We start from the raw sequence: 13,390 nt of genomic DNA on the forward strand, positions 1-13,390 counted from the left end.
ATATATATATATATATATACACACACACATATATATATACATACACATATAAAAGTAGAGATGGGGTTTCACCATGTAAGCCATGCTGGTCTCAAACTCCTGACCTCAAGTGATCTGCCCACCTCAGCCTCCCAAAGTGTGAGAATTACAGATGTGAGCCATAAGGCCCAGCCTACAGATGCAAAAGTTCTTAACAAAATACTAGCTAATCAAATCAAACAACATATTAAAAAAAAATCCACCATAATCAAGTAGGTTTTATACCAAAGATTCATGGATGGTTTAACATGTAGAAGTCAATAAATGTGATACACCACATAAACAGAATTAAAACAAAAAATCACGATTATCTCAATAGATGCAGATAAAGCATCTGACAAAATTCCAGGATCCTTTTATGATTAAAACCCTCAGCAAAATTGGCATACCAGAGACATATTTTAATGTAATAAAAGCCATCTATGACAAATCTACTGCCAACATAATACTGAATGGGGAAAAGTTGAAAGCATTTTTCTCTGAGAACTGGAACAAGACAAAAATGTCCAGTCTCACCATTTGCATTCAACATAGTACTGAAAGTCCTACCCAAAGCAATCAAACAAGAGAAAGAAATAAAGTGTGTACAAATTGGTAAAGAGGAGCCCAAACTGTAATTTTTTCCTGATGATATAATTGTATACCTAGAAAGCACTAAAGACTCCTCCAAAAATCTCCTAAAACTGATAAATTCAACAAAGTTTCAGAATACAAAATCAATGTACACAAATCAGTAGCTCTGCTATACACCAACAGCAACCAAGCTGAAAATCAAATTAAGAACTCAACCCCTTTTATAACAGTTGCACAAAAAAAAAAAAAAAATTACTTAGAAATATACCTAACCACGAAGGTGAACTATCTCTATGAGAAAAACTACAAAACACTGCTGAAAGAAATTACAGATGACACAAGCAAATAAAAATACATGCCTGCTCATGGATGGGTAGAATCAATATTGTGAAAATGGCCATAATGCCAAAAGCAATCTACAAATTAAACACAATTGCCACCAAAATACTATCATTATTCTTCACAGAACTATAAAAAACAATCCTACAATTCATATGGAACCAAAAAAGAGCTTGCATAGCCAAAGCAAGACTAACCAAAACCAACAAATCTGAAGGCATCACGTGACCTAACTTCAAACTACACTATAAGGCCACAGTCACCAAAACAGCATGGTACCAGTATAAAAAACAGGCACGTAAGCCAATGGAACAGCATAGAGAACCCAGAAATACACTCAAATACGTATAGCAAACTGACCTTTCACAAAGCAAACAAAAACATAAAGTGGGAAAAGGACACCCTATTCAACAAATGGTGCTGGGGTAATTGGCAAGCCACATGTAGAAGAATACAACTGGGTTCTCATCTCTCACCTTATATAAAAATCAACTCAAGATGGATCTAAGACTTAAATCTAAGATCTAAGACCTAAAACTATAAACAAAAACCTACAGAGTGGGAGGAAATTTTCAAAATTTATACATCTGATGAAGGACTAAGATCCAGAATCTACAATAAATTCAAACAAATTAGCATGGAAAAAACAATCTCATTGAAAAGTGTGCTAAAAACGCGAAGAGACAATTCTCAAAAGAAGATATAAAAACGGCCAGCAAACCTATGAAAAAAATGCTCAACATCACTAATAATCAGGGAAATGCAAATCTAAACTACAATGTGATACCACCTTACTCCCACAAGATTTGCCATAATCAAATAATCAAAAAATAATAAATGTTCGTGTGGATGCAGTGAAAAGGGAACACTTCTACACTGCTGGTGGGAATGTAAAGTAGCACAACCACTATGGAAAAGAGTGTGGAGATGCCTTAAGGAACTAAAGGTAGAACTACCATTTGATATACCAATCCTACTACTGGATGTCTACCCAGAGCAAAAAAAGGTATCATACAAAAAAGATACTTGCACATGCATGTTTACAGCAGAATGATTTGCAATTGCAAAAATGTGAAACAAACCTAAATGACCATCAATCAATGAGCAAAGGAACTGTAGTATATATATGATGGACTACTACTCAGCTATAAAAAGGAATGAATTAATGTAATTCACAGAAGCCTGGATAGGACTGAAGACTATTATTCTAAGTGAACTAACTCAGGAAAGGAAAACCAAACATCGTATGTTCTCACTCACAAGTTGAAAATAAGTTACGAGGATGTAAAGGCATGAAAATGACACAATGGATGGTGGACACTCAGAGGGGAATGTTGGGAAGGAGGTGAGAGATAAAAGACTACAAATTGGGTTAAGTGTACACTGCTCGGGTGATGGGTGCACGAAAATCTCACAAATCACCACTAACAAACTTACTCAGCCAGGCACGGTGGCTCAAGCCTCTAATCCCAACATTTTGGGAGGCCAAGGTAGGCAGATCACGAGGTCAGGAGTTCGAGACCAGCCTGACCAACATAGTGAAACTCCGTCTCTACTAAAAATACAAAAATTAGCCGGGCATGATAGCTTGCACCTGTAATCTCAACTGCTCAGGAGGCTGAGGCAGGAGAATCGCTTGAACCCGGGAGGCAGAGGTTGCAGTGAGCCAAGATTGCGCCACTGTACTCCAGTCTTGGTGACACAGCAAGACTCCTCAAAAAAACAAAAAACAAAACAAAAAACACATAAAACTTACTCAGGTAACCAAATACCACCTGTTCCCCAAAACCTATGAAAAAAAAAAAAAAGACTGAAATGGACCTCAGGGCTCATCCAGACTCACCTTTCTCATTTTGCAGAAGAGAGGTTGGAGACAGTGTCAATCTCACATAGCCTTTAAGAGATCAACTCCAGACCTAAAATCAGACCCTCTGACTCCAAGCCCAAGTTCTCTTTAGCTATCACTGTCTCTTCAAAGAACAAGAAAGAATCAAATTGAGAAAGGGAGTGGTAACACCCACACCCAGATTCTATTCTCCTGGGCACTGTCTTCCCTGTAGGACCTTTTTCATTCCCAGTGCTCATGTTATGTCTAAACCCTGGAAAAATGTGCCCTTTAAATCTCTGTGCACCCCTGGAACTAGCACACATTAAAAGTAATAAGAACAGTTTGGGCACACAGGCTTGTACCTGTGGTCCCAGCTAGTCGGGAGAGTGAGGAAGGAGGACATCTTAAGCCCCAGAGTTCTAGGCTGCAGTGACTTAAAAAAATTTAACCTTGGCTGGCGTGGTGGCTCATGCCTGTAATCCCAGCACTTTGGGAGGTCGAGGCGGGCGGGTCACGAGGTCAAGCGATTGAGACCAGCCTGGCCAACATGGTGAAACCGTCTCTACTAAAAATACAAAAATTAGCTGGACATGGTGGCACGCGCCTGTAGTCCCAGCTACTCAGTAGGCTGAAGCAGAACAATCTTTTGGACTGGGGAGGTGAAGGAGGCAGTGAGCCGAGATCGCACCACTGCACTCCAGCCTGGTGACAGAGCGAGACTCTGTCTCAAAAAATAAAAAAATAAAAAAATAAATTCACCTCAAAATCCCAGGAAATCAAAAGAGAAATAGATTAGTTCAAATTAAAAAGCTGCTGCATGGAATCTGATACAATCAACAAAATGAGATAACTAAAAAAATAGAGAAAATATTTGCAGATCATACATGTGACAAGTGGTTAATATCAAAAATACATAAGAAACTCAAATGACTATATGACAAAAGACGATTAAAATGAGTGAAAGTCTTAAATATTTTTCAAGACATACATATGGTCAAGAAATACATAAAAATGCTCAATATCAGTTATTATCAGGGAAAGGAAAGCAAAAAAAAAACTGTATAAACTCATTTCTGTTAGAATTACTCTTATTTTTAAAAATGTGTTAGTCAAGGTGTGAAAAAAATGGCAATGTTTGCACACTGTTGGTTTGAATGTGAATGAGGACAGTCATTATGAAAAACAAAATAAAGCTTTCTCAAAAAAAATTAAAATTAAACCACCATATAATTTTATTATTGGTTACATATCCAAAACAAACGAAATCAGAATGAAGAAACATTTGTGTGTGTGTGTGTGTGTTTTTTTTTTGAGACGGAGTCTTGCTCTGTTGCCCAGGCTGGAGTGCAGTGGCCCGATCTCAGCTCACCATAAGCTCTGCCTCCCGGGTTTATGCCATTCTCCTGCCTCAGCCTCCCGAGTAGCTGGGACTACAGGCGCCTGCCACCTTGCCCGGCTAGTTTTTTATATATTTTTTTTTTTAGTAGAGACGGGGGTTTCACCGCAATAGCCAGGATGGTCTCGATTTCCTGACCTCGTGATCCGCCCGTCTCAGCCTCCCAAAGTGCAGGGATTACAGGCTTGAGCCACCGTGCCCGGCCTGTGCTTGTTTTTGCAACACTCTTCATAATTACCAAAATACAGAATCAGTGGTTTCAATATTTAATGAGTAAACAAAGACAATGTGGCATATACAAACAATGGAATACTACTCATCTTTAAAGAAGGAAATTTTATTATTTTCAATCACATGAATTAACCTGGAGGAACACATTATATTTGTTGAAATAAGCCAGGCACAAAGATTATTATTTCATGATTTCACTTACAAAAGGATTCTAAGAAACTTAATCTTATTGAAGTAAAGTGGTGACCACCAGACACCAAGTTATTTAGGAGAAAGGAGGGTTTGAAAAGATGTTGATCAAAAAATACATAATTATAGCTAATAGAGTAAGTTTAAGAGATTTTTTTTTATACAGCATAGTGACTATAGATCAAAATAAAGTATTTGTAGTTTTGAAAGATGCTGACAATGTCATGTGCTCTTGTCACAAAAATGTTAACTATGTGAGGTAACTACCTAGAATTAAGCATTTGACGATGTTTGATATTAGATATACTTCCAAATATTATGTTTTACAAAATAAATACACATTTCTTTATTACAGATAGTAACGGTATGAAAGACACTAAAAGGGCAGGTGTTGCTTATAGACTTCTGACTGGCCACTCTGGGAAAACAATAAACAAGTTCGCATAAAAAATAACACAAAATAGTTTAAAAGTTGCCATAATCTCCAAAATTTTTCCAGAGAAAATGACCAAGAAATTGACGACAGGTGAGTAAGAATATAAACTGTAGACTGATCTTCACTCACTAAAAAAACACATAAGAGTGAAATTCCTCTGAGTTATTGTAATGTCAATATGGACAAGAAATATTCCGAATTTCAAATCCACAGATGTCATTTTATTACTTTGCAACCTTTAACATTCACACTTAAAAATAAAAGATTCAGCAGGGCACAGTGGTTCACGCCTGTGATCCCAGCTCTTTGGGAAGCTAAGGAGGGCGGATCATGAGGTCAGGAGTTCGAGACCAGTCTGGCCAATATGGTGAAACCGCATCTCTACTAAAAATAATTAGCTGGGTGTGGTGACAGGCGCCTGCAGTCCTAGCTACTCGGGAGGCCAAGGCAGGAGAATTGCTTGAACCCAAGAGGCGGAGGTTGCAGTGAGCCGAGATTGCGCCACTGCACTCCAGCCTGGGTGACAGAGCAAGGTTCCATCTCATAAATAAATAAATAAATAATTAATTAATTCTGTGTTGTGCTATATCATAGAACATTAAATTTAAAATTCCTCACTTACCACTAATTCTTAATAGTTTAATTTCTAAGATGTATTTTCCAGCAAATATTACATGTGTCACACTTCGTGTAAGAATTTAATAAGATTTTCCTTTTACAGACAGAGAAAAAACAATGCTAAGTTATTTAATCCTCTCATCTGTGGACAGTGTATGCCTTTTATCTTAATTGATCTGAAAGTTATATTGATAAGCAACCTTTCTAATTAAAACAAATTTTGAGTGCATTAAAATACCAACTTTCTCATCAAAACCTACAAAGTACCATGTAAAATGACATGGCATGAAGACAACAATGAGAAAACTGTAGCAATCACATAGAAAAAGAAGGAGAAGAGCTGTGATGAATACACAGAAGACACATAATAAGACAAACAAAACTAAAGATAATTAGGAAATAAGAGAAACAGAATTTCTTTAGCTTCGCAGCATGGAAAAAATATGTTATCTCCACATGAAGAATCAATCTTATTTCTTCACTATTGATATTTTCCCTCTCCGACTTGAACTTACAAACTATCTCTAGTAGGAATATTTATGGCTTGTCATGGAGCAGCTGCTACACAGCAAGCACTGTCATGTTTGTTTGCTGCATTTATATATATAAAAAAATCATGACTTATGAAGCATCCCTAGTTCTTACCTGAACAAATTGGCTCAATAAATATACTTACGTCAATTATAATGAGAACAAAATAAGTTAAAAAATATAGGCTTATGTAGAATTCTCCAATTAAAAGAACAATGTCCTAATTAAATAAAATATAATACACAATTTTGGAAATATATCTAAAAATTGTTTTGTGTGCACTACTAATTTTATAAAAATCGTTATTAGTCAACAGCTCACATAATGAATACCTCATAAACTATAAAAGAAAAAATTATAAGAGACAAGAAAATTATAGGTCTAACATGAGTACTAGGCAAGGAAAAACAGAAAATTTTCATGGACAGATTCTGAACCATAAGTCAGAAGATTTTACAGTAAGGAATTTTAAAAAAGCAGAGTATAGATTTACTTTCAGCATTTTAAGGTTTTCAATTTCAGTTAATAAGTCATCTTATTAAAATTTTGTTTTGTTACAATATTGCTTTGTTCTTGTGAAAATACGTACCAACTCATACTCACACAAACATACTTAACCTGCAATTTTCTTTCACCTAAGGTTTATTTTTAGAGTAACATATGTGCATAGCTAACTCTATGTAAATCAAAACTAAAATTCTGTATGTTTGCAGGCAGAGAGAGACCACATGCTCGAAGAAAATACATAATAAATTTTAAAATGTATAAACAGAACTCAGAATTTTAAGACTCAGGATTTTATTTATACTTGTAAATAATTTTATTATATTCATAAAATGACCCTGTAGTCAATAGCAATTTAATTGTACATTTTAAAGTAAGTAAAAGTGTAGAATGGGTTAGTAATCCAAAAGATAAATGCTAGAGTTGATGGAAACTTCATTTGCCCTGATCTGATTAATAAATTATATGACTGTGTCAAAAAATGCCATATATGACATAAATATAAACAGATACTATGTACCCACAAAAATTGAGAAAACTAAGTTTAAATTATCAATACAAATAAAAATTTAACCAATGGGAACAATATTCATTAATTTATTTGCTGTTTGAAGCCACTGGCAAAAGAAATTATTGGAGATGTTAGTCCATGATGTTATCAAATAGTCTATCATTACTATCTTTGACCTACACCCTTGAGTAAGGTGGGATAGGTTAAAGTTAGTAGCATAATAACACTTCATTGAATGCACAATGGTCTTATCATGTTAAAATTTTAATTAAAAAATTAACTTTACAATAATCTAAATTTTAAAGCTGTACTGCATTTTATTACATAAAAGTATGATTAGTAAAATTATATACTAATTTTAACTAAAATTATTTTGTTTGGAGTATAATGCAGAAGAATACTACTCTGAACACTTATCTCATACATCACTCAATATTATAAACACAAAGAGCCTCTCCACTTGGATTTTTATCATGCATCTTACATTGTGATGTCTTTACTCTTCCATAGACAAATTCAAAAATAATATCCACCTAACAAAAAAGAATCTCTCATACCTTTGATGCAGCAATAATTGACCACATGCTTTCACTAGTGAATGCAATAGGAATGAAGAGCATGAAGTTATTTAATTACATCATTACTCACTTTTCATAAATTCTGCAATTTTTTTCAAGGAAAAAAGTATACTTTGAACGTAATTGCAACTCTGCAAAAATATTTCTACTTCTTTTAAAGTTATATACAGATAATTTATCCACCTACCTTAGTTTTAGGTTATTTTGTATACTCAGCACATTTACTTAGTGCAGTGTTTGAAGTGTCAGTGCCTTAGATATTTCTACTGTGAATTCTTTGATACTTACATACTTATTTTTGAATTGTTTTTTATATTTACTGCATCTGGAAAAATATAGTTTAGTATGCATCCCCTGGTGTTTTCTAAGCTGTAGTTTTGAAAAATTTTTGAAATGTATTACATTTGTAGTTTTTCTCCGATATAAATTCCCTGATGTTGAACAAAGTTTGAGCAACTGCTTCTGATACAAAATGTGTACAATAAGATCTGTGATACAAGTAAGGCAGGCACTACAACTCTCTTTATGTTTGTAATGTTTGTCTTCAAAATAAAAACTTTTTTTTTTACTTTAAAGGCTTATATTGGCTGGGCACAGTGGCTCACACCTGTTATTCCAGCCCTTTGGAGGCAGAGGTGTGTGGATCATTTCAAGTCAGGAGTTCAAGATGAGCCTGGCCAACACAGTAAAACCCTGTCGCTACTGCAAAATACAAAAATTAGCCAGGTGTGATGGCACATGCCTATAGTCCCAGCTACTCTGGAGGCCCAAGCAGGAGAATTGCTTGAACCCAGAAGGCAGAGGTTACAGTAAGCCAAGATTGCACCACTGCACTCCAGCCTGGGTGACAGACTATTACATAGTCTCATTTAAAAAAAAAAAAAAAGACAAAACACAAAACAAAACCTTATACTTTGAGTTTTGACAGTAATTGCATTTATAATGCTTTTATTAAGTACTAACTCTCTAATGTTGAATAAGATGTAAGCACATATTAACGGCTTTTCCACATTCTTTATATCAGTACAATTTTTTCTGAAGTATAAATGCTTTCCTGTGCAATAAGGTGTAGGAATTAAGGTTTTGCCATATTCTTCACACTTCTGGGAGTTTCCTCCAGTATGGATTATCTTACCTACAATCAAGTGTGACAACCATTTAAAGGCTTTGTCACATTCTTCACATTTTTAGAATTTCTTACCAGTATGATTTCCTTTATGTTTAGAAAAGTTGGAAGGTTTTGTTAAAATCATTATCACATCTCTCTGGTTTGTAACATTTTCAGTATCAATTTTCTTATGTTTAGTAAGGTTTGAGAATTGGTTAAAAGTATTTCCACATTCTTCATATTTGTGGGGTTTCTCTCTGATTTGTTTTTCTAAGACCACCAGAGCGGGCACAAAAGAACCAGTGAGTAGGCAAGGGTAGGAGCAAAACTGCAAATTTATTTTTGGTCACCTAGCTTCAGGGAAGAAGGTGGGTAGGGAGAGGTCTGTCAGCCTCCGGCAAAGGAGGCCAACAGAGTCGCCTGGTGGGCCTCTCGGGCAGAGTTCCTAATGCAGTCCCAACAGGAGTGGGGGGTCTGGGAAGTCTGCGCCCGCATCTGCCGGGAGTGGCTTTTCTAGGAGTGGGAGGGCAATAGGCGGGCACGGGTGTGTTGGGGGGCGTTCCGCAGGTGCGACCAGGTAAATCTTGGTCTCTTCAGATTGACGTCACCTGGCGCATGCCCGGTTGGTCTGCACCTTCCCGGCACCGGCTGCATTTTCGCGGGCACAGGAAAAGTTGGTGATGAAGAACCCAGAAGTGCGCCATCCTGCCTCCGTTCGTCCAAACACTCTCCAGTATGAATTTTGTGTAAAAAGGGTTGAAGACTGGTTATTTACCAAATTTTTCACATTTGTGGGGTTTCTCTCCTGCATGAATTTTCTTACGTGTAGGAAGTTTTGAGGATTATAAGTTTTGCCACATTCTTTGAATTTCCAAGGTTTTGCTCCAGTATAAATTCTCTTACATATAGTAAGTGTTGAAACTTGGTTAAAAGCTTTGCCATATTCTTCACATTTGTAGGGTTTCTCTCCAGTTTGAATTTTCTTATGCATAGTAAAGTTTGAGAACTGGTTAAAAGATCTGCCACATTGTTCACATTTTTAGGGTTTCATTCAAATATGAATTATCTTATGTATAGCAAGTTGTGAGAACTGGTTAAAAGATTTGCCACATTCTTCACATTTGTAGGGTTTCTCTCTAGTATGAATCTTATGTTGAGTAAGATTTGAGAGTTGGCTAAAATCTTTGCCACATTCCTCACATTTGTAAGGTTTCTCTCCAGTATAAATGATCTTATGAGCAGTAAGGGCTGGGGACTTCTTAAAGACCTTGCCACACTGTTCACATTTGCAGGGTTTCTCTTTACTATGAATTACCTTATGTCTTGTAAGGTGTGAGGACTGGTTAAAGGCTTTTCCACATTCTTCAGATTTGTAGGGTTTCTCTCCAGTATGAATTTTCTTATGTGTACTAAGGATTGAAGATCGGTGAAAAGCTTTTCCACATTCTTTACATTTGTAGGGTTTTTCTCCAGTATGAATTAACTTACGTTCAGTAAGATTTGCGGACAGGTTAAAAGATTTGCCACATTCTTCACATTTGTGGGGTTTCTCTCTGCTATGAATTATCTTATGTGTAGTAAGGGTTGAAAACTGGTTAAAGGCTTTGCCACATTCTTCACATTTGTAGGGTTTCTCTCTAGTGTAATTTTTCTTATGTTCAGTAAGTTATGAAGATAGGTTAAAAGTTTTGCCACATTCCTCACATTTGTATGGTTTCTCTCCAGTATGAATTACCTGATATTTAGTAAGGGTTGGGGACTTCTTAAAGACCTTGCCACATTGTTCACATTTGTAGGGTTTCTCTTCAGTGTGAATTATCTTGTGTCTAGTAAGGTGTGAGGACTGGTTAAAGGCTTTGCCATAGTGTGCACATTTATAGGGTTTTTTTCCAGTATGAATAATCTTATGTTTAGTAAGGATTGAGGATTGGTGAAAGGCTTTTCCACATTCTTCACATTTGTAGGGTTTTTTTCCAGTATGAATTTTCTTATGTTTAGAAAGGTTTGTGGACCAGTTAAAGGTTTTTCCACATTCTTCACATTTGTAGAAATTCTCTCTAGCATGAATTCTTTTATGTTGAGTTAGACGTGAACGCATGCAAAATGATTTGTCACATTCTTTACATCTGAAATGTTTATTTTCAGTATGTCTTATCTTGTGTCTATTTGAATTTGAAAATTTATGAATGACTTTTACATATTTATTACACCGAAATATTTTGCTCGAGGTAGTTTTCAAACATTGGTCAAGTCCATTATAACTTACTTGGTGTCCCTTACACTCATCCAAACTTTTACAGCTTTTTCTTAACTGTAAATTCTTATGTCCATACTTTCCATATCTGCTCAGTGTTACCTTCTGGAAAGAATCCTTTATGTTCTGCTCTAGCCAAAGGTCTTGGGCAAAACAAGAACACATAGCTGAAAGAAACAAAAATAACAAATTACTCTACCTGCTAGACTCAGATGAATATACTTTACAAATTTAACCTATAAAATCATACCAACTACATAAGCAAGACGGCATAGCAAAATACCACAGGTTCTGATTCCTTCATAGATATATAAACGTAACAAAAACATACTGACGAAGACCTATCTGTGGAGAATTAATAAATGAGTTAAGTGTGTGCAGTGCCCCAGGTCTGCACAATGCAAAGAGCTACACAAAGGGGAGAGAAAAGTCTCTCACATTTACCCAGCACAGCTCTTTCTGTTCCCCGATATAACATAGTACCTTTAGAAGTAAACTGCCAACTCGGTTTCTTTTTCAAAAGGCAAGAGAAATAATAATATACACATCTTTATTTCTGGCTTCTAGGTGCTTTTGCAGACACTGGTTTCTGTTTCCCGTGACAAAAAGTACTAAAACAAATGGCAGTATACTTTGGAATGACAAAATTTTGAGTCCACTAAGATCAAAGGTAAATGCTATAGCTACTAAGAGACAGTGAACAGTTGTGGCAAGTGACTACTGACTATTAAGAAGAAACAAGAATGAACTAAAAAAACCCTAAAAAATTTCAGACATGACATATCCTAAGAACAAGTCAGAAAGACTCTCAGAATCTTTAGTCAGACAAATGGTCTTAGACTTTGCCAGGATAAAGTTACATTATAAACACTGACAGGTAGCTTTTTTTAATGTTCAAATTTCAAATAAAGATTACAATGTATACAAACTATTAGGGCAATGTAGCCCTATCAATTATAAAATTTTCAGAAAGCAAGCATTAAAAAATAAAGATATGGGCTTGGCATGGTGGCTCATGCCTGTAATTCCAGCACTTTGGGAGGATGAGGCAGATATATGACCTTATGTCAGGAGTTCGAGACCAGCCTGGCCAACACAGAGCGAGATTCTGTCTCAAAACAAAACAAAACAAGATGCACAAATATGTTTTAAAATTTTAAATAAATTGAATAATACTCCATTAGTGTAACAGGAACACAGACAACTATTAAAATCAGAAAATGGGAATAACAACAAAACAATGAAATATATTAAAAAACAGAAATTGTGGAGGCAAAAAACACAAAAAATAACTGAAATACTATAAGATAAAATGATGTAAAAATGAAAAGGCTCAACAAACTAGAATACATACAAAGATATTTATATAACAAGCACATATATAAGCATAATTTAAAAAGTCACAGACAAGAATCTTGGGAGCTGCAAGATGAAAATAATGTGTCATTTATAAGCATAATCTTATGAGATAACCAGTTAATTTTTCATGAAAGTTTTGCAGGTTAGAAGGAAACTGTGTGATATAATCAAAGTCCTGAAGAAAACAGCTGTCAAGTGAGAATAATACCAGCAGCAAAACTGTCCTGCCAAATAAAAACACCTTCCAAAACAACCAAATCCTGAAAAAGTATATTGGCACTGCATTTGCCCTACGTATCGAAGATGCTGAAAGGAGTTTCTTCCACTAAAAATGACACAATGCAAGAAAGCAACACATAATCATATGAAAATATATAACTTTCTGGGAAGGACATGCACATACACAAAAATGGAATACCTTAGCATTATAATAATAGTGCAGAAAACATTTCTATTTATTCTCTAAAATGTGAACGATAAAAGCATAAAAATTTTTATAAACATCTGCTAACATACCACATACAAATATGTAATTGGCAACATCACCAACAAAATTGAGAACAAATGTAATGAGAGAACTGTTGAATCCAACTGAAGGTTATTTTTTACCAGGTTAAAATATATTGTTTTATCTTTTAGAGGTTTTATGTAATCTCCAAGGTACAAGAAGAAAAATACCTGTATAGATACACAAAAGAAAATAAGACAGAAATGAAAGCATATCAGTAAAAAAATCAAAAAGACACAAAGGAAGACAGAAAAAAAGAAAATGAGAACGATATAATGAATTAAACAATAAAATAACAGCAAGTCTTTCTCAGAAAATTATTTAAATATATATAAAATTAACTTTTGGATCAATGGATACACTTTTTTTTTTTTTTTTTTTTTTTTTT

General features: G+C 35.1%; 1 protein-coding gene across 1 annotated transcript; it reads right to left on the minus strand.

Annotated features, from left to right (window-relative positions):
* Positions 1-9,972: 9,972 nt before the first annotated feature.
* Positions 9,973-13,172, minus strand: ZNF138 (zinc finger protein 138). The gene is made up of 3 exons (XM_017891356.1): positions 13,104-13,172; positions 11,682-11,818; positions 9,973-11,302 (listed from the first exon to the last, which is right to left on the minus strand). The coding sequence occupies exon 3, from the start codon at positions 11,298-11,300 to the stop codon at positions 10,548-10,550; it is 753 nt and encodes a 250-aa protein (XP_017746845.1). The 5' UTR covers positions 11,301-11,302; positions 11,682-11,818; positions 13,104-13,172; the 3' UTR covers positions 9,973-10,547.
* Positions 13,173-13,390: the final 218 nt, after the last annotated feature.

The sequence above is a fragment of the Rhinopithecus bieti genome, unplaced genomic scaffold, assembly GCF_001698545.2.
Source record: "Rhinopithecus bieti isolate Rb0 unplaced genomic scaffold, ASM169854v2 scaffold_21075, whole genome shotgun sequence".
NCBI classification, from domain to species: Eukaryota; Metazoa; Chordata; class Mammalia; order Primates; family Cercopithecidae; genus Rhinopithecus; species Rhinopithecus bieti.